This window comes from Rhinopithecus bieti, unplaced genomic scaffold (assembly GCF_001698545.2).
Source record: "Rhinopithecus bieti isolate Rb0 unplaced genomic scaffold, ASM169854v2 scaffold_759, whole genome shotgun sequence".
NCBI lineage: Eukaryota > Metazoa > Chordata > Mammalia > Primates > Cercopithecidae > Rhinopithecus > Rhinopithecus bieti.
In genome coordinates, this window is record NW_016803631.1 from 1,668,251 (window position 1) to 1,690,862 (window position 22,612).

General features: G+C 39.7%; 1 protein-coding gene and 1 long non-coding RNA gene across 2 annotated transcripts; one reads left to right on the forward strand and one right to left on the reverse strand.

The window, feature by feature from the left end:
* Positions 1 to 2,951: 2,951 nt before the first annotated feature.
* NDUFB4 (NADH:ubiquinone oxidoreductase subunit B4) lies at positions 2,952 to 8,846 on the reverse strand. The gene is made up of 3 exons (XM_017891302.1): positions 8,572 to 8,846; positions 4,008 to 4,154; positions 2,952 to 3,072 (listed from the first exon to the last, which is right to left on the reverse strand). The coding sequence occupies exons 1-3, from the start codon at positions 8,749 to 8,751 to the stop codon at positions 3,010 to 3,012; spliced, it is 390 nt and encodes a 129-aa protein (XP_017746791.1). The 5' UTR covers positions 8,752 to 8,846; the 3' UTR covers positions 2,952 to 3,009.
* An 85-nt stretch (positions 8,847 to 8,931) lies between these two features.
* LOC108541695 (uncharacterized) lies at positions 8,932 to 21,969 on the forward strand. Its single transcript, XR_001889031.1, has 3 exons — positions 8,932 to 9,339; positions 19,281 to 19,334; positions 21,139 to 21,969. It is a non-coding gene; the product is annotated as an uncharacterized LOC108541695 (long non-coding RNA).
* The last annotated feature ends 643 nt before the right edge of the window (positions 21,970 to 22,612 follow it).

Consider the following 22,612-nt stretch of genomic DNA (forward strand, 5'->3'; position numbering starts at 1 on the left):
GGCATACCAGGATAGCCCCTCCAAAGTAAAGCACAAGTTGAACCACTGCACACCTTCCACTACAAAGAAAAAGGCACAGCACTTTGTGGGCCTCTGGATTCTGGACACAACATGTACCCTACTTGGGAACAGTACTCTGACCCATTTATGCAGTGATTTGTAAAGCTGCTAGTTTTGCTTTTCCAGAGACAGGGTCACAGTTTGTCACCCAGGCTGGAGTGGAGTGGGTGGCATGATCATAGCTCCCTGCAACCTTGAACTCTTGGGCTCAAGAAATCCTCCCATCTCAGCCTTCCAATTAGCTAGGCACGTACTAGGCATGCCTGGCTATAAGCTGCCAGTTTCGAATGGAGACCAGAAAGGACTCTGCAGCAGATCCAGGCTGCAGTGTAAGCAGCAACCACTTGGGTCATATAACATGATAGAGCCAATACTCCAGGTGTCTGTGGTAGCTAAGGATGCGGCTTGGAGTCTCCTGCAAGACCTTGGCACTAGAATAGTTGCAGTGCTGACTTCTTAGGTTGTGGAGCAAGGCCATGCCTTCTGCAGCAAAGAAAAATTCACCATTCCAAAAGCAGCTGGGCACCCAGTATGAGACGAGGTGACCGTTCAACCAGAACTACCCATCAAGATTTGGTCAGAACTGCCATGTGGTTGGATGGACACAACAGCTCTAGGGCACAAATGAATTTAGCTAAGCCTACTAAAGGCTTAAAGTACCAGCTTAAGGACATCTAGCAGGATTGAGGCTCAGGGTTGACCATGTGGTATATGCAATGAACCAATGGTCATAGATACAGTGCTATGCCCCAACAGCTAGAATTTATGACTCTGAGAACCAAGAAGTAGGATTGGCCCCTTTTGCCATCCCAGTGACTCATGGTGGAACGTGTGTGCTTCCCCTCCCTCCAAATTTAGGTTCTACTGGATAAGAAGTCCTGATTCCCATGCTGAGGCATAAGAACACTTTCACCAGGGAAACAAAATAACCTGGTACTTCTTGTATTTGGGAAACAGTAGACCAAAAAAGAAATTTCCATACTGGCAGCAGTAAGTGACCCATGGAGCTAGGGTTGCTGCTACACAATGGGGCAAAAGGGGTAATGTCTGGAGTCCAGGGGATTCACTGGAGCATCTCAGTGCTTCCACTTCCAGCCCAACTGTAAACATGCAATTGCTACAACAAAGGGTTGATGATGATAGAGTAACTAAGATTCTGGTCCTTAGAAATGAAGGCTATGGTGACTCCATCTGGCTAGCAATCTAGACCTGCTAAAATGATGGCCAAGGAAGGGAAATCTAGTAAGTACATTGAGGGGAGATGAATGGGCCAGTTGCAACAGTATGTACTGTAGCTTGTTCCCTTAATGGTCCATACTGAGTGTTCTGTAGATTGTACACAGCCATCACCTTGAAGGACATGTTATAGATTGGACTGTGTATGTACAAACAGATCCAAGCAGTGCATGAAGTGGAGAAAGAAATCCTATACCTCTTGTGCCTGCCTCACAACCTCTTGGTCCACCTTTTAACTCTACTGCTGCCACTGTCAGCTGCATGCAGGTGTGACCTGACAATACTTTACTTCAGCTGCACATCACTTGCTTTCTGCTCTAAGCTTCCTTTCTCCTGCATGTATGATGCCTGTAAAAACAGCCATTCCAAGGTATGTCCATACCCTGATGTACAAGAGAATTGCATGGGATACGCCTTGATCAATGGAGACAAGACAAATATTTGCTTTTCCCACATCTGGTTGGAAAATTCAATGTATATTCCACAGGGCTTCTCAGAAGGTCCCAAGTGGGAGCCCGTTACTCTCAGAGGTAACAGGTTCATGGCACATGTTTGCTGGCTTTCCCTCCTTCCATGTTTCACTCTTCCCAATCTTCTATTCCTTTGGATCACTTCCTAACATAAACTACCTGCATAGAAGCCTTTCCCTCAGTCTCTGCCTTCTGGGGCAACTCAGGCTAATGCAAGCATCAAATCAAAGTGTAGTCGTATAGTCGTGAATGGCCTTTGAAAGTTAAGACCAATATACCATCTAAACCAGCCCTACAGAGCATGCTGACTATCTATAGCACTTTACTCTGCCTTTGTGGTGAAATTATCACCCTACTGTTTCCAGACTTAACTACAAAGCGCAATACTGTTACTTCATTGTCATCTTCATGACCCTGTGAGGTCGTAGGCTATCTCCATGCTATAGATGAGCATATGGAGGTCCAGTATCCCAACTGTTTAACTTGAGCTAGGATTCTAGCCCGGATTTGACCTCCAAAGCTCACGCCCCTAACCATTATATTTCTGTTCCTCAGCAAGACCTCCTCTCTCCATCTCCTCACCCCACAGTAGCCCACAATCCAGCCATACCTAACACACCTTGCCCTTTCATGCTTGTTTTGTCCTGTCAGTCTTGTGAACTTCAGAGCCTAGATCAAATGCCACCTCCCTAAATTCCTCAGGTGGAACTGCTTCTCATCAGCTTGCCTACATCATTTTCCTGAATCTCGATTGTATTTTTTACATTGGTGTTAGTCTGGCTGCATTTACCACTGCAGCTGGGGCCAGACAAGGGCTTAGGTATGAAATAGTACCAGACAGGTAGTAAGCACTGAAATAACTGTTCAATAAACAGCTGTTAGAGAATGTACTCCTTAAGAACAGGCTCTGTCTTATTGACTGTTGTATTCTCTGCACATAACATAATGCCTGGCTCATAGCTAACACTTGCTTGTTGAACAACTGATTGTAGAATCTGTACTCTAAGAGCTCACAGTTTAATGAGGAAAGAGATTTATGTTCATTCATTCAACGTCCAGCAAATGTTTGCTGTCACTTTGACAGCAGTGATTCCCAACACAGGCCGCTTCTGCTTCTGTGTTGTTAGGGTGTTAATAAGTTTTTAACATTGAATCAAGGTAATACTAAGAAAGAGAAACTACTACTTAATGATTAATAGACGATTTATTTAGGCAGGAATACATATAGTCATCATTGCCAGACTTAACGTGAGAGCTGAAATGTTCGATCCAATTTTCCTTCCCGGATAAGTTTTTCTTTCCTATCCTGTATAGACAGAAAAAAAGTACATTAAAAACAATATATTCTGCCAGTTGGCAATATTAGATAAAAATAAATAATAAAAAAGACAAAAAAAACTGCATTTTGGCACAACCCATGTACAAATGACAAAGAGAATGAAACACTCCAAACCTAATTGCAATCCCACTGTCTAAAGCCCAGGGAGTGTGCGAAGAAATAGTAATCTAAGGAACTAAAGAGACAGTAAGAAAATGCTCCTATTCAAAAACATCTTACTCACATCTTAGTCATTAGAAATATATTACCCCACTTAAAAGCATACACTGAAAGCAAAATGCAAACACTTTCTGGGAAAGTGTGGACTACCTTTCTGCTAAGTAGATCATTTACCAGATAATCAAAATACACAAGCTCTAATGGGAAAGCAGATGGGCCAGTTAAAGACAAAGCTAGACGAGTGGGCTCCAGTGGCAACACAAGCCTGGGGGCTGCAGCTCAGGCTTTAGTACCAGATGTAGAACAGTTTGGTGCCAAAGATCAGCTTGACTTTCTCTACAATCATATACCCAGGCTGCTGACGGCAGCTATTCCCCACAGGCAGCTTGTGCTTCTCTGTTCCTAGAGTATTAATAGGTTTTAACATTAATTGGCAAAATGTGACCAACGTAAACAGAATTCACACAAACAGGAAACGCACTAAATGATTTATGTATTCTGCTAATACTTCACCCAATAAACATCATCTTTTTTAAAAACAAATGAACTAAGAAAAATAGACAAAGGTAACTGAAAACTTTGTTTTAACTCCTGCTGGAAAGGAATAAAGATGAAAGAAGAGAGGAAGGGAAGGCAGCGTACAGCCCCAAGGTGGGAGGGGCACTGGTGGAGAAGGAGCTGCAGCTGGGCCCTAGCGAGGGACCCTGTCACTCAAATACTAAACATCTGGTCTGAATACTTACCCTGTCAGTTTTGATAATACAATATAGGAAGATGAGGGGCCCGATTCCAAACAGAGCTCCCATGAGTGAGTTTTTAGGAGTGGGTCTGAAATTAGGATAGACATTTGTTGTTCTTGCATAGGTCCAACGAAGCAAGGCAGGATTTTCCTAAAATTAATGAAAACAAAAAGCTATAGATCACATTGAGAAACAAATTCATAGGGACTTCTGTGAAGGAGCACAGACACATTTTGTTCTCTAGAACAGTTAAGGGTATATCATGAATACTCCTAAACAGTTTCAGGAAAGATCTTCCATTTCTGGTGTTTTTTGAATTCTGATGGTCGTGTTCAAATCCTCCAGTATGTAGAAGGCTCATATCACCAATTAGCTTTCTGTTTACTTAAGAATCCTAATCTTTAAACTGTCATAGAAGCCACTTTTCTCCTTTGTCATTTTATCTATTCTTCTCTGGACTGTTTTTAGCTTCATTGTCAAGTGTGACCATCAGAACTACGCAGTATTCCCAATGAAGAGAAACAGATTTCATATGCTCTACCATGCTTTGTATTTTGTTTCCAGGATCCTTTCTAATGCTATTACCAAAATAGTCTTTCCAGGCTACAAATAAGCTGTAGGAAAATGAAGGAGGGGGTAGGCTAGCTGAACTGTAAGTTTTTTAAGCTGACTTGACTGATATTTTAAAAGCATTAATTCAGACATTTCACACTATTAAAAGTTTTGTAGAAAGGTCAAAGTTGTTAAAGAAAAATAATCAGACTGTCTTGGTTAAGAAAATAATTGTCCATTTTCATATATTTATACTAGAATAACTATCCATGAACAGCAAATCTACCCGCAAAAACATAATTAAATTTAATTAGCTAAATGCCCAAGTGATTTTACAAAATTAGTCTCCCCAATTAACTGACAGATAAAAATAAGCAAATAAAATCAGCTTTAAGACTTTAGTATATAACATGCATATTCAAGGTCCTAACCAACATCAAGAAGTCATGATTTGTACTAAAATAATTTCACAGTCATATTTCAAACTAAATTACAACAATTTTACTCTGAGATAATCAGCTGCAGCTCAGAAGTTTCAAAAACAAAAAACCTTATAATGGAAATGCTCCTGGTTCCTTTCAGTCAGACTGAAATTCTTCAAGGGTGTAAGCACTCACTACTAGATACAAAGTCCCAACATATCTTCTGCTCTTCTAGAAACTATTGATGTTATCATACCACATTAAAATGAAAGCACATGCAGGTTTTCTGCAGCATTGTTTATTATTATGCCTATACTGCCAACAAGAAGAAAGAGGGTAAAGACACAGATGTAGGTCCAAGAGGATGTTAAAGCTCAATAGCTGAAAGGATTAATGCATCTATTTTTACATCCTTTCTGCTATAAATGTATTTGAATGACTATCAAATGGCAGACTTCTCAATCTGCTAGTCACTTCTCTGTGCTTTAATATCTGCCAGATCTGTCTTCCAGAAACAGACATTTCATTTCATAAAAATACCAATTGCCCCATGACCATAGTTCATTAAGCCCAGTAATGTTATTAAGAGAGGTTCCAAAAGACACACTAGGAAGAGTTTTCCTTCTCTGACATCACTAAAAGTCCAGTGGACTCTCAGTAGCATCTGACATGGTGAAAACTCCTGGAAATCATTTCTTCACTTGACTTCCAGGCCCACACCTGTTTGGATTTCCTGCCAACTCTATGGCCATTTTCTCTTCATCTCTTTGCTCTTTTCCTCCACATCTCCCCAATCTCTTAATATTGGACCTCAGACCTTGCTGGTCTTTCCTATCTACATTTACTCCCTTGACGATGTCAAGGGAGTAAATAATCTTTAAATAATCTATCTAAAGGCTGATGATTCCCAACGTGTTACCTCCAGCCCTGTAACTCTACCCTGAACTCCAGACTCAATATCCAACCAACTGCTCAACTCTGACATATGGTCTATCAGGCGTCTAAAATGTCACATATCCCAAACTGATTTCCCAATAGTCTACTCCACCTCCATACCTTCTCCTCTCACATTCCTGTGTTTCTTAGTAAAAGGCAACTTCATTCTTAAAATCACTTAGGTCAAAAACCTCAGAGTCATCCTTGACTCGTCTTTCATACACCACATCCAGTCTATCAGCAAGCTTGGTTGGCTCTACTTTTAAAATACACCCAGAATCTACCATTTCTCACTGCCTTCTGCCACCACCCTGGTAGCCACTATCAACAGATTGTATTACTACAAAAGCCTCCTAGTCTCCCTGATCCTGTCCTTTCCCCCATAGTCAATTCTCAACTAAGCAGCCAGAGAACTTGTTAAGTCCAGATCACGAAATTCTCTATTCAGTAAAAGTCCTTACAATGACCTATGAGGCCTGGTGTGATCTTGTCCCACTCTGCCCTCACCTTTCTCCACTTTAATCACAATGGTCTCTCCAGTGTTTTTCAATTAACCTGACACTCTCCTGCCTAAGGGCCCTTTTGCACTTGCTGTTCCCTGATGCTGCTTTCCTAGAGAGCTAGGTCCCTCACCCCACTTCTTTCAGATCTTTATTCAGATGTCACCTTCAAACAGAGGCCTTCCCTGAGCCTAAGATTGTAGCTACCTCCCTCCCCTACTACTCACTCACACTCCAAATCTCCCCTGCTTTATTATTATTATTTTTTAATCATTTACCACTACCTAATATGTTAAATGATTTTAATTGTTTAACTTGTTTCTTGTCTCCCCTACTAGAAAGTTCGTTCTACAAGGACAGGAATTTTTGCCTGTTTTGATCTCCATTGTTATCTTGGCATGTAAAATAGGGCCATAATAGACTCTGAGCAATTATTTACTGATTCAATCAATCATTCTTAAAGATTAGGCAAGATGGCCGGGCGCAGTGGCTCAAGTCTGTAATCCCAGTACTCTGAGAGGTAGAGGCAGGAGGATCGCTTGAGCTCAGGAGTTCAAGACCAGCCTGGGCAACATGATGAAACTCCATCTCTATAAAAAATACAAAAAATTAACCGGACATGGTGGCGCATATCTGTGGTCCCAGCTACTTGGAAGGCTGAGGTGGGAGGACAGATTGAGCCCAGGAGGCAGAGGTTGCAGTGAGCCGAGATCGCACGACTGCACTCCAGCCTGGGTGACAGAGTAAGATCCTCTCTCAAAAAAAAAAAAAAAAAATTAGGCAAGACAATTTACATGTATTGATTAATAAATGATAGTGTCACACACTCATTTAATCAACAAAACCAAAGAGACTGGTAGTATTACCTCTATTTACACATGAGAAAATTGAAACTACCCTGAGGCATATAGCTAGAAGATAGAAGATCTTGGTTTCAATTTCAGGTCTGACTGAGGCCTTATTCTCTTTTAATGCATCACACTAACACATCAAACCCAATCATGTGAGTTTGTAATAAATGTGTCTTTCTGCACCCTCTTCCCAAGTTAACAAGGTTCTGGCTGGAGACAGTACAGCCAACTAGTTAAAAGCAGACGCTGTGGGTTACACAAACCAGGGTTAGAATTTTGCTCTATCACCTGCTAAAGGGGCACCTCTATATGACCTACTTGTCCTTCCCATGTTGTCTTCTCATCTGTAAAATGGGGACAGTAGTAGAGCTTAATTATCCAAATAGTTGTGATATGTAAAGTTTACCACAGTGCCTGGCACATTGTAACTTTCATTCAATCCTCGTAACTTCCCAAAATTCCAAAACACCAATGCAACGTGTGGGAAATGTCCTGTTCTGTTAACATCGTATTTGACCTACTTAGCTCCCGTATAGAAAACTATCTGATAGAAGCATACCTGTTAATTACCAGTTTACTGGGCATATATTATGTGCTGGGAATGTTACACAGACTATCTTATTTAACCTCATAATTCTATAAAGAATGCACATCATTTATATATGAAATCAGGAAACTATAATTCAGAGGAGTTAAAGTTGCCCAAAGTAACAGACTTAGCCAATGAGTAGTGCTTTGGGTTCTGACTCCAAAGCCTAGAACTTCAACAAGCTGCAGGGTCTTTAAAAGATGCAGGCTGAAGGAATCACTGTATTCCCATCAGGAGAGAGCAGTATCCCTATGAGGTATGAACTGAAAAGTAAACACCAGCTCTTTAAAATTTTTTATATATATATGCATATACATATATATATAGAAACATTTTCTGAACACGCCTTACGAACTAGGCACTGTGCTAGGCCAGTCACATGCTCGATCTCATTTAATCCTAACAGCCTGAAAAAGAGTAAGCACTATATTACGCCCATTTTGCAGACAGAAAATCGAGGATAAGCAGAGTGAGGATAAGTAAGGTCACGCAGGCAGGAAGTGGTCAAGGATTCAAACCGAGCCAGGTCTGACTCCAGAGCCGGTCCTCTCGAGGGCCAAGCTCTGGCAAAGGTAAAAGGGTAGTGAGTTGGCTAGGCCTCGAAGAAGACCTGCGTCTGCGATACTGATCGGGAGCGGTGGCCGACCCATTGCGTGGTCTCTCTCGGTCTCTCCCAGGACTCGGACCCTATTCCCGCCCTGCAGGCCCCGCACTCACGATGAGCCCTCGGCGGTTGGGATCGTTGTACTGAAGCAGGTACTCTCGTTTCAGCCGGGCTCTTATGGCCAACCGCTCGGCTTGCGCCCGCCGGGTTTCCGGAGATGTGTCATATTCAGCTGGGTCGAGGGTCGAGGGCAGAGCGGCCAGGCGCGACGACTTATACTTTGTGAACGACATCTTGGCGCCCCCAGGGCACAACTGCGCCTGCGCGATTCTCAGGCCCTTTGTCTGTGTTCACCTTCAGCTTCGGGAAGTGCGCCTGCGCGTTAGCAGAGGTTGGCGATGGCGTTAACAAGGAGCTCCGCCTCTTTCTCCTACCTTCCTGAACACGGCCGCGTTCGCTCAGTGATATGCGCATGCGCGAAGTGCTCTTCTCACAGTGCGCCCTGCCCCACCGCCGCTCCCTACCTATTCAACTGTCACACGGCTACTTCTTCCTAGCAGCCTTGTCTCTATTGACATAACCAGGGCCTATTATGTAAAGTTGAGCTGTGTGGGACTAGCTGTGGAGTCAGAAGTCCGGGTTTTCAGTGTGGGTCTAACAGTGCTGTGTCACTTGGATAAGTCACTTAACGTCTCTGAGTTTCCTTTACATTATCCTGGAGATAATGACTCCTGTCCACCTAGCAAAGTTGTGAGGATTAAATAAGCTAACAAATAGATTAAGCAAAACAGAATTCCCTACCCAAGAAGAAGAGAATAAGCTTTTCTGTACGTTACCATGCTAGATTCATACAACATTAAGTGTAAACTTATTTTTCACAGGTAAGAAATAATGATTAATAGGAAAAATGATGTTATAAGAGAAATGTTGCCTGACTGACTATAGAAGGTCAGGAAGAAAATGAGGTATTGAATAAAACTCATGAGGAAATGTCTTAGTTAAAATACTAAAACCTCTTGCCTAAAATCCTTAGCACTCTTCAGATGCAAAGAATTAAAAACATCTTTACAGGTATGAAAATACTCATAGGGGCATTGTATCTTATTGTAAAAGACAATCTGGGGCGAAAACTGAAGTAATCAGAAATAAAACCTTCTCTATCCTTGCTGTCCTTCCCTCTCCCCCAATTACCAAACAGAAAAAAAGCAACTTCAAGTTTCACAGCAGGGTCTTTGGGTTTCCCTCCTCAGGGGAAAAAATGTAAACAATGTTTCCATAACTCGGGCAAAGAAAGATGAATCAAAGAGAGCCCAGCTTGGCTGAAATGTCTGGGGGCATGTAGTTATGTTGGGAAATGGTTGCTAGAAAAGGGACCTAGAAAGTGTTGGCGTTTGAAATGATGAGAAGCAGCACTGCTGTCAAATTTATTCAACATTTTAATACTGTGTTAAAATGTTTATTAAGCACCCACCGCGTGAAGCACACAGCACACTAGTCAGTGTTAAGTCAGTCTTCTAGGCTCAGTGGGGGAAATCCAGACAAAATGGAAGATGAGGTGTTTGTCTTCCAGGTGCTGACAATCAAGCAGTACAGAAAGAACGGGCAGAAATGGTAATATTTGCAAAGTAGTCTAATGTCCAGATGAATATAGAGCAAAATGGACTCATGAGAATGCAGGCTGAGGGAATGTAGAATAAATGAACACAAGACGAGTTACTCAGACTCAATTTTAAAGGAGAAAAAAAAGGAAATTCTGACTTGTTCAAAGGTGTTTTGAAATATTAAGAAAATAATACGATGTGAAAAGCAGGAGCAGGTTATAAAATTCTAAAGACTACATAAAGTTTCAGAAAGCTGTGTAGATTAGACACTGATCTAGGAAGGAGAGCATGTAAAAACAACAAAAGGATAAAGGAATGAGTCCAGCGAGTACGAACTGAGGCGGTGCAGGCGAGCTCCAAAGTGGGGCTTAGGCAGCCAGGGTACTTGGCTTTGCCCAGGAAAGAATTCAAGGGCAACCCGGAGGTAGAAGAAAACCATTTTATTGAAGAGGCGGTGTTCCAGCTTTGGTGGTGTCACAGCCGTGACTGCTCCTGTAGAGCAGAGCCACCTCATAGCCAGAAAGCACCAGCTCAGACCAGCTTTCAGTAACATCTATACCCACATTTATTACCACTTTTAATAACATGCAGATTAAGAGGCAGTTTCGCGGGGCACGGTGGCTCACGCCTGTAATCCCAGCACTTTGGGAGGCCAAGGCGGGCGGATCACGAGGTCAGGAGATGGAGACCATCCTGTCTAACACGGTGAAACCCTGTCTCTACTAAAAATACAAAAAATTAAGCCGGGCGTGGTAGCCTGTAGTCCCAGCTACTCGGGAGGCTGAGGCGGGGGAATGGTGTGAACCCGGGAGGCGGAGCTTGCAGTGAGCCGAGATAGCACCACTGCACTCCAGCCTGGGCTACAGAGCGAGACTCCGTCTCAAAAAAAAAAAAAAAAAAAAAAAGAGACAGTTGATGCAGACATTTCTAGGCAAGGGGTAGTAACTTTTGGGTCATCAGGTCATTGCCCTGGAAAGGGGTGGTAATTCCCGGGTGTTGCCATGGCAATGATGAACTGACACACTGCTGTGCCTATCTGATGGAAAGCGGCTTCCACCTCCGACCTGTTTAGGCTAGTGCTCAATTTGGTTCGGTGTCCGAGTTCTACCTCCTACCTCAAAACCAGCTGACTAGGTTAAAGAAGATTTCTTAAGGTTACTATAAAGAGAGAAAGCTTTGGATGAGTTAAAGTAGCTATTACCACACTTGCCTGATTATCACGAGGATTGCTTATAATGAGTGTTAAAAATAGGGAGTTTAGCCAGGTGTGGTAGCATGTACCTGCAGTCCCAGCTACTGGAAGCCAGAAGATCCCTTGATCCCGGGAGTTTAAGTCCAGCCTAGGCAACATAGTGAGACTGCACCTCTAAAATAATAATAATAATAATGAAGTCAAAATAATTAGTAAATTAAAATAATGGAATTTTTTTTAACTCCTAATTCGTGTCCTCCACCTGGAGATTCAAAACTGGTATGGCAGAGGAACCCAAGAGTCTGTATTTTTTACAATTTCCAGTCGGGGAGTGGTGGTATTAAAATATATTGCAGGCTTGTAAAACAGAGATGAGTACAAAAGGTCTTTCTTTTCCAAAGATAATTGGTACCAGAAAAGACCCTCTTAGAGTGAATCCATTAAAATAGAGACGTAGATTCCATAGTGAAAGAGTGAAAGAAAAGACTTGATTTGAACTTTATATTGAAAAAAATTCAACCAAAACTTATAAAAATGAATTTATCTTATATTTAACACGCTAGGTTACAGTTGCAAGTATGTGCTAATTCTGGGAACTCAAATGTTTTGGAGGAGGGACATAATTTTTTATATGGCTCATTGTCCTTCACTGTGCATTTGATTTTTGCAGCAGGGTCTTATTTGCAGAAGTTTTGGAGACGTTTATCTAGTTTTCCCGAAGTCCTCTCTTAATCCTTTGAAATCAGATTATTTCCTTTTGATGTATTGATGTCAACATCGTTCTCATTGATTTTCTCTTTTTCATTTGTTATCTGGTCCAACTCTGTGAAGTCCTCCTTTATTAATGACTTTGCATGTGGATCCAGCACTTTACTAACATCAATTTCAAGGTCATGAAATTCCACATCTTTTGCAAATTTGCGATTTTAATTTGCAATAGATTTCAGTTGCATTTGAGGGCTATTTCCGAATGAATGACCAGGATTTTGATAGAAGTGAGTATAGGCCCTAAGGTTAAAAGACTGGACAATTTAAGTGGGGAAAAATTTCACAAGTTGTCATTTCATCAATGAATATTTCCTGTTTTGAAGCCTTTTACTTCCTAAGAAACCTCCTAACAGAATTTATCAGGTCATGGGTTACAAGGACAAAGTATATGTACCTGTGTTTGGCTGGAAGAAGGAGGATGATGTGGTGAAGTGAAGAAGGAATGCAGATGAGAAGAGGTGGTTGAGTTATGTTGATAGGGCAGCGTTTTGGGGAACAGGTGGATGTAGAAACTGTAAGAAAGGTGAATCCAGAAGGCACTGTATTATCTTGCGTTTTCCTCTATAGAATACAGTATTACAACAAGCTTGCCATCTGAAGAGGTAAACAAAGTGTATGCAGTCAAAATACATAGGAAAAAACATAGAGGTATATCAGAAAATTAATATAAATATTTTATTATTTCTTTTATATATTTCATTTTGTGATGTTTATGTTTTAAATTTGTAATTTATTGTGATTTTTCTCATTTATATCTAATGGTGTTTGTAATTTTGTGTAATTTTTCTTAAAGAAGCTTCCTCCAAAACCTGGATCTTCCTCAAACCTGGATCTTCCTGTTAGTCTTATTAAGGCTGCAAGGAAGATACACAGAGTGCTGTGTGAATTAATTTAATTGGCAAGAAGATCCAGGAACATGGGGTAGCAAGGACAGTCATCTGTTTGGTTGTATAGCCAACCTGGGACCTTGCCTCCCAATATTGGAATGAACAGCAGCCCTAAGGGAGAATAAGAACAATATTTTAGGGTTTTCAGGGTCCTATTTGAGCTTGATAACCCACTTTGTATTTGTTTACCTAGCACTTACTCTTCCTCCAAAAGAAGACATTACTGGGTCAGTTTGACACTTCAATCTAGATTGCCCCCAAAGCACCACATGGGAGATTGGCTTTCATTGTATCCAACTCCTCTGTAGTTCTGTTGACTTGGGCACTGTCCTGATCCAATTCATGAATAAGCATACAACTGTTTTCACCCAATGGGTACACCTAAGTCACAGAAGTTTATGATATTTAGAAAAGACCCATCTAGGACTACTTCCTACGTGGTAATGTATCCAGCAGGCACTTTGAGACTACAAGGTCTATCCATGACAAACATGTGTTACTTTCTATATGTTTTTACTATGGCTTTGTAATGTCTTGTTATTTCATGGGGCAAATCCCTCTGTTTTATTATAGTTCAAAATTGTCTAAGTTACATTTGTTCCTCTTCTCTTTCAGATGAATTTTAGAATTAAGTTATCAAGTCCTATGAAAAAATCCATTGAGATTTTTATTGGAATTGCACTAAATTTATAGCTTGACTTGGAGAGAATAGACATCTTTGTAAATATTATATCTTCCCATCGTGATCATTAGTCAGATCTCCTTTCACATCCTTCAATCATGTTTTGTAACTTTCTCCATAAATAACTCTTGCCTCTTTAATACAGTAATAGATTTTTATTGCTGCTATTGTTTACTTTTCCAATTACATCTTCCAGTTGGTTATTGCTGGGATATAGGAATATTATTGATTTTTATATGCTTATCTTGAAATCAGTAACCTTGTTAAAATTTTTATTAGTCCTATTAGCTTTTCTTTACATTCGTTAGGATTCATCTATGTAGTCAGTCATATCTCGTGCAAATAGCAGTCTTGCCTTTTCTTTTCCAAGTCTTAAACTTATTTTCTGTCTCTCTCCTATTGCATTCTCTAGGACGACCTGTAGTACAATGTTGCATAATAGTGGAAATAGGGGGTCTCCTATCTTGTTCCCAACTCTAATAGAATATCATCTGATATTTCACCATCATATATGATGCTTACTATAAATTTTGACAGAAACCCTTTATTGGGTTAAGAAAATTCCCTTATATTCCTTGGCAAAAGGTTTTTTTTTTTTTTTTTTTTTTTTTTTTTTTTTTTAGTCATGTATGGGTGTTTAATTGATCAAATGCTATTTCAACATTTTTAAGATCTATTATCTGTTTTCTTCTCTATTAGTCTATTAAAAAGGCAGATAACCTTGGTAAGTTGTTCTGATGTGGAGTTGTTTTGCATTCTGGAATTAACCCTATGTCATGGCCATGATGTATGTTTCTTAATATGCTGATGAATTACATTTGTTGGTATTTTACTTTGAATTTTGTCATTTATGTTTATAGGTGAATTGGCTCTAAAGGTTTTTTTTAGCTTATTTTGTTCTTGTCTAGTTTTGTTGTATTTACATGAATACATGGGATATACTTCCTTTCTTTTTAATGGGGGTAGCATATTTACATGAAATGAGTTAGATAGATTTCTCTCTCTTTTTTTTTTTTTTTTTCTTTTTTTAACTCTCCAAAACAGTTTGTGTAAGATAGGGACTATCTATTTGATGAAAGCTTGGTGAATTAACTTGTATAACTATCTGGGCCTTCAGTGTTTTTTGCAGGGGAGATTTTTGGCTATCATTTTAATTTCTGTAATGGTTGTTGGTTTGTTCAGTTTTTCTCTTTCTTCTTGAATTGATTTTGATAATTTATATTTTCTCAAATATCTTGTTTTAAATGTACTGCCATAGAGTTTCTGATCTCATCCTATGAATTTTTTCAATCTCCACTGTCTTTATAATTATGTTCCTCCCTTTACTTCTAATATTATTGCTTTTTCCTTCATCCATTCTGCTAGAGGATTGTCTACCTTGTCTTTTAATAGAACTCATTTTTAAGATTTTATTTTTTAGAGCAGTTTTAGTTTCACAGCAAAATTAAGAGGAAGATACAGGTCCGTATACCACCTGTGCCCTCACATAGATAGCCTCCCCCATTATCAACATCCTCCACCAGAGTAGTATATTTGTTACAGTTGATGAACCAACATTGACATCATTATTACCCAAAGTCCATAGTTTACGTTGTGGTTCACTCTTGGTGTTGCACATTCTATGTATTGGACAAACCTATAGTGACACATATCCAATGTTATAGTATCATACAGCTTATTTTCCCTGCCCTAAAAATTACCCATGCTCTGCATATTTAACCTTCCTCTCACCTTCTCACCAACCTCTGGCAACCACTGATCTTTTTCTCTTTCCATAATCTTGCCTTTTCTAGAATGTCAATAGTTGGAATCCTACGGTATCTGGCCTTTTCAGATTGTCTTCTTTCACTTAGAAATATGCATTTAAGGCTCCTTCATATCTTTTCATGGCTTGATAGCTCATTTCTTTTTAGGGCTGGGTAACATTCTATTGTCTTCAGGTACCAGAATTTATTCATCCATTCACCTACTGAAGGACATCTTGGTGGCTTCTAAGTTTGGGTAATTATGAATAAAGCTACTATAAACATCCACATTCAGGTTTTAGTGTGGATATAAGCTTTCAACTCCTTTAGGTAAATACCAAGTAGAATAATTGCTGAATTGTATGGTAAGAATATGTTTAGTTTTCGCCGGGCACAGTGGCTCACGCCTGTAATCCCAGTACTTTGGGAGGCCAAGGCAGGTGGATCACCTGAGGTCAGGAGTTTGAGACCAGCCTGGCCAACATGGTGAAACCCCTTCTCTACTAAAAATACAAAAATCAGCCAGGCCTAGTGGTGGGTGCCTATAATCCTAGCTACTCGGGAGACTGAGGCACAAGGTTGGTTTGAACCTGGGAGGCAGAGGTTGCAGTGAGCTGAGATCGCACCACTGCACTCCAGTCTGGGTGACAGAGTTAGAATTTATCTCAAAAAAAAAAAAAAAAGAGTATATTTAGTTTTATAAGAAAGCATCAAACTGTCTTCCAAAGTGGCTGTACCATTTTGCATTCCCAAAAGCAATGAATGAGCATTCCTGTTGCTCCACATTCTCTCCAGCATTTGATGTTGTCAGTGTTCTGATTTTGACAATTCTAATAGGTGTATAGGGGTGGCTCATTGTTGTTTCAATTTGCATTTTCCTGATGGCACATGACATGATGCATCTTTTCATGTGTTTGTCATCTGTGTGTCTTCTTTGATGAGGTGTTTGTTAAGGTCTTTGGCCCAGCATTCATTTATTTATATAGTGTTGGCTATTCTGTGTATTTTGCTGCTGCATATAAACCTTAGAGTCAGATCGTTGATATCCACAAAGTAAATTGCTAGAACTTTGATTGGGATTCCATTTTTATTTAATCATTTCTAATCAATAATTTTTCCTCTCTTCTTCTTTTCTTGCACTTACTCTAATGTCTTTCTTCCAGATTTTAAACTGAATGCTTATCTTGTTCATTTTGTTTTATGTTTTATAATACATGCATATTATTCTGTACATTTCATTTAATTACATCTCCACAAGTTATTATCATTTTCATTGGTATACAGTTCTGAGTATTTGATAGTTTCCTGTATGATTTTTTTCTTAAGTCACAAATTCTTTAGAAATGCATTTTTTCCTTTCCGAAATTGCTTTTCTTTATAATTATGTTCCTCCCTTTACTTCTAATATTATTACTTTTTCCTTCATCCATTCTGCTAGAGGATTGTCTACTTTGTTTTTTAACAGAACCCATTTTATTGTTAAATTTTAATTTAATTGTATTATTGTCAGAGAAACTGGTGTGATATTCCTTTGAAATTTGCTGAGTCTCTCTTTGAGACTTTATCTTTGTTTGCTCTGGTTTCGTTTGGCTTTTTTAAAAAAGTCATTTTGTGGAAATTTAACATACATGTAGAAAAATACAAAAATTATGTATATTCTGTTATTAGAAAATGAACTTACCTTGTAACCATACATAGTCAATGTATATAATAGTTCCATGTGAGCTTAAAAAAAAATATGTATTCCGCATTTATTGAGTGCAGGGTTAGATCAAGCTTGTTAATTGTGTGGTTTGAATCTCTCATACCTTTATTCATTTTGTCTATTTGATCTATAGAGATGTATTATAATCTCCCAATGCCATTGTGATTTGTTAATTTCTCCTTGAACAAAAGTAGAGTATACAAGATGAATTGAAGGTGAAGTGGAAGCATTTTAGTGGGAATGCCTCTGTGAATTGTTTGTATATAAAGACAAAGTAACTCATATATAATGCTTTGCTTCCTCTATCCATTCAGTGTGCTGTATACAAACCAGCCAAGAAAAAAAAATTCTGCTCAAAATATACCGTACACTTAGAAACACATCTGTCATGTAGACATCCAAAAGCTTATGAATATTACATTTTGCATTCCACTTCTTCAGAGACAGTCTTTTCATCCTAGTGTTAGCACATATCTGTTCTTATTGCTAAAGTCACTTACATAAGCACATATTTGTACTTGAAAGGAACAATAAGTTTCCTACAAAGGGTAAGGTGACATTTTCTTGCACATTTTCAATTTAATATGAAAGAGAGTTAATCCTCTTAGCTGAGGCTATGTCATGCTTTCTTATTTGTGATAAAGTATAGTCCTATCATCATCTTTTCCCTGGGGAGAGAAGCAGCTTCTTCGTTGATTTTCTTGCATACATCTACTCTTGTCATACTCTCATTCCTTTTCCATACAGCAGCCAGAGTGGCCTTCTTAAATATAAATGATCCTGTCACCCCCAATTAAACCCTTACCTGACTTATAACACCCAGTGGTGGTCTGCTTCCTGTCTCTTCAGCAGTGCTTGACTCCATGTTCCTCATCACTGTCTATGCTTCAGACGTGCTGGCCTGTCTTGAGTTCCTTCTTTCCACAGGGCCTTTGCACTTACTCTTTGCTCTACCTTAAACACTACACTCTACATTCCTATTCGTCCTTCAGAACTCAATTCTATAGCCCCTTAACTAACCAACAAGGTCAAATCCCTCTACGAACTTTCATAGCAATATAGGCTTCTCCTTCATAGCACTAACTGCTATCCTAATTATGCATTTTTAAAATTATTTAGTTCATCTCTGCCCCCACCCCAACAAGAATGCAGGCTCTTTGAAGACCAGGACCACATCAGACTTGGATCCACTGCATCTCGACACTAGCACAGTGTTTGGTACAACATAGTAGTGGCGAATGAATGAATGACTAGTTGCCTTTCTTCACTTCCAGGTAGGTCTATTCACCAAATGTGCCTACACCCCTCTTGCTGCCTCTGCTTTCATCCCTTTCTCACCTCCAGGATGTACTTTATACCCACCACCCCTCAACCCATACACACATACACCCCCCACCACCACACACACACACACACACAAACACTCAAAATTCAAGTCTAACACGTCTAGTAATGTCGATTGTGATCAAAGATTTATGTGGATACAGAGGAGGGGAGTCATAAAGCAAAATGCCCCAGTGATGTCTTTTTAGTATCTCTTATTTGCTTCCTACCAAGTTCTTATCTCTGTAGCAGTAACAGCTCTCATTCCTCTTCTCTCTCACTCCATAAGTCTGTTCTGGGAGCCCCACCAGCCAAGCAGCCTCCTCCTCCACCTGACTCTCAAAGTTCACAGAGCTCTAAGTTCATACCCAGCAAAACAAAGCCCAGCCATACGCCAGACTATGACTCCCCGGTACTCAGTTCATAGGGCCATTTGCATTTTTAGAAATTTGGATTGGAACGTGTCATCTTTTTTTTCATATCTTCTTTTGCTTGATAATATTCTTCCCTCCATCAGTGTTATCTTGTACCTTCCCTGCTGCCTGTGGCTGACTGAAATCTTATGTCTGTCAAGGTCTGCTTCAATTCCTCATTCTCTGGAAATCTTCCCTTATGGCCCCCAAGTAGAGGTGATTTTTCTCTTCCCTAAATTTGCATCCTACTTCTTTTATTCTATTTGGTATTATGGGCAATTTTGTACTTGTTTTTTTCTCCCTCTCCTTAAGAACAATTTCTGTTTCTTACTCCACATGTCTCCTGAAGAAACTGGCCCAGGACTCAGGGTGCATGGCAGGCCATAATGCTGGTTAGGTTATAAGGAAACTTTTTATATTTTTCTTTCATGTTGGTTTAAGTTTCTTTAAGAAAGCAGCTGAATTTCATGTTCCTAAATGACAGATATTCAATATTTCAATTTCAGAATCAGCTAGAAGAAACCACTAGCCCCTGCCAAGGAATTCTGTAGCTGTTGTGGGTGAGTGTAGTATAGCTTTTGATTTAACAGTCTTAGAGAGATGTTCTCTCTCCAGGTAAAATATATCATTGAAATTTTTGCCTGGGCTGACTCTGAATTTCTAAAAATGCAGCACAGGCCTGGCCTCTGAAAGACTATTATTTACAAAATCTAACTCTTGTGACTTGTTAAATATACCAAGGATGGCTAATTAAAAATATTGGCTTGTGAATTTAACCACCTGAGGTCTCCTATCTTTTGGTTCAAGCTTGGCCTCAGCAGCAGCAGGCTGATTCCCAGAAAATCAATTCAGTGGAAGCCAGTTTGTGAATGACCACTTCTTGGAATGGCAAGGTGACCCAGGGCCAACCACAGCAAGTTAAACTGAAGGTTGTGGAATATACCAGACTTTGCTAGACCTATTGCTAGAGTCTGTATTCTGCCATCATTGGTATGATCTTTAGGTGAACAGAGTTCTTTTTTCTCTTTTTTTTTTTTTTTTTTGATATGGAGTCTCAAAAAAAGCCTGTCACCCAGGCTAGAGTGCAATGGCACGATCTCAGCTCACTGCAACCTCTACCTCCGGGTTCAAGTGATTCTCCTGCCTCAGCCTTCCGAGTAGCTGGGATTACAGGTGCCTGCCACTGCACCTGGCTAATTTTTTGTATTTTTAGTAGGGGGTTCCACCATGTTGGCCAGACTGGTCTTGAACTCCTGACCTCATGATCTACCCACCTCGGCCTCCCAAATTGCTGGGATTACATGTGTGAGCCACTGCGCCCAGCCAGGTGAACAGACTTCTTAGTGTTTCATAGTCACCTTGACCAAGGAAAGGGGATGGAGACCCAGTGATGAGGTTTGCTTAATGTGTATATGGCTAACTTAGGGCAGCCAAGACGTAACTTAGTATCACTTGCTCAGAGTTCTTACCAAATTATACTTAAATTCTCAACATGAAGTATCTTTAACTTCTTTTATTCTTATAAGCATTACTCTGGATTAAACAAGGATAAAAAGTAAAATGAAGTTCTTTGGGGTTTTAAAGCATTTTTTCCATTCCAAAAGTAATACATTTCATTATAGGAAAATTTTAAAATAGAATGAAAAATTAAAATATTTGAAACCCAACTTTCGTCAGCCCTAAGGACAATCACATAATATTTTTGACATTTTTTTCTTCCAATCTTTTTTCCACAGACAGGATGTTTTAGAAAATTGTAATTATTCTATGTGTATTCTATATTCTGCTTTTTCACTTAAATTTTTTAAATAAATAGTTTTCCATAATCTTTATTATGGATAATAACATCCATAAACTATGCTATGGACATATAATACTCCAACAATAGGAAATAATTATAATTTACTTAATTATCTCCTTTACTTGACTTTAAGGTTGGTTTGCTTTTTTTTGAGACAGAGTCTCCCTCTGTCACCCAGGCTGGAGTCCAGTGGTTCTATCTTGGGTTACTGCAACCTCCATCTCCTGGGTTCAAGTGACTCTCCTGCCTCAGCCTCCCAAGTAGTTGAGATTACAGGCGCCCACCACCACACCCAGCTAATTTTTATATTTTTAGTAGAGATGGAGTTTTGTCATGTTGGTCAGGCTCATCTTGAACTCCTGACCTCAGAGGATCCACCCGCCTTGGCCTCCCAAAGCACTGGGATTACATGTGTGAGCCACTGTGCCCAGCCCTAAGGTTGGTTTTCTAAAAAGCATCAGTAAGTACTTAGATGAGGAAACACTACTTTTTAAAGGATTTTATGTTTGCTTATGGAATTATATGCTTTTTTACAGTTGCATTTATCTTTGCTTTCTACCCAGTTGGCTCTTCTAGGTGTTGTGCCCACCTCCACCCTTCCTGTCAACTCCTGTCAATGCCTCAAGGCTTTGGAATAAACAGACACGATGCTTTCCTGACAGTTCTCACTTGGTCTATGAACTCTGTCACTCTATCGTCCCTGCCCAAGGAGGCATGCTGTTAATTTTTCTTGGTTTAAGCTCGTCCTCAGCAGAAGCAGGCTGATTCCCAGAAAATCAATTCTGCTGAAGCCAGTTTGTGAATGACCACTTCTTGGAATGGCAAGGTGACCTAAGGCCAACCACAGCAAACTAGACTGAAGGCTGTAGAACATACCAGACTTTGGAGTCAGATACATGGAACGTCACACCTGGGCCCTTCTCCCAATGCCCCTGGAATTGATCACTCTATGGTCTATAGGCAGAAAACCTGACCTCTCCAACCTGAGTTCCTTCATCTTTGAAATGGATGCCTAGAGAGCATTTTGGAGATAAAGTAACAGCAGGCACACAAAGGCCTTGACCATCGTGGTAAGGCATGATGGAGGGTCATGAGATGCTTTCTTATGTTCTGGAAAATGGTGGAAGGAATCACATGGCTGGCAAAAAACATATGAAATTCTACATCTGAATCTTGGTTTCTTCTCTCTTTTAAAATCCAGCCCTTACAAGTCTATTTTTTAAAAGAACCAGCCTCCTTTTCATCCAAATATTCTAAATATATGAAACCCAACCAAAGTTTCAAAACACACTTTTGTGGTTGTTCTTTCACAGGTGTTAAAGACAATTGGATAAGATATCCTGCCAAGAGCATTTTAAAAATACCAGGGTAACTTCTATTTTTTTGTTATGGAAACTTCCCCCACACAAAAGTAGAGGAAATGGTATAATGGACCCTCTGTACTCATTCCCAAGCTTTATCATTTTAAATATTTTGTCCATGTTGTTTTATCCATCCCCCTACATATACCCTTCATTTTTCTTCTTGCTGGATTATTTGAAAGCAGTCCCTCACAGTGTTGTATATTATCCATTAAATACTTTGGCATGTATTTTTAACAGTTAAGGAGGTTTTTTTCTACATAACCACAATGCTATTATCACACGTAACAAAAGTATCAATAATCTCAGGAGCATTTTAAAAATAGTCTTCTGGAAAAAGCAAGCCAAATAAGTGAGTAATAGAGAATTTCAAGCACTATGGTAAGAGGTTTGGGAAGATGCTTTTGGCAAAGGGGCACTTTCATTTTGCAAATGACATCACAGAGCCAGATGTCACTTTCTCCTACATATCCGAAATTGGATTTACTTTCTTACCCCTGAAATGTATTCTGTAGTTCAGTGTAAGGCATCAGTATCCACCCAGGAGCTTAAGCAACAGACCCAGAATTCTTGTAGAGTCTTTTCTCTCCCTCCTTTCTCTCTTACCCCTCCATTTAACCAGTTTTTTAAAATCGTGATAACATTTAACACGAGATCTACCTTCTTAACAAAATTT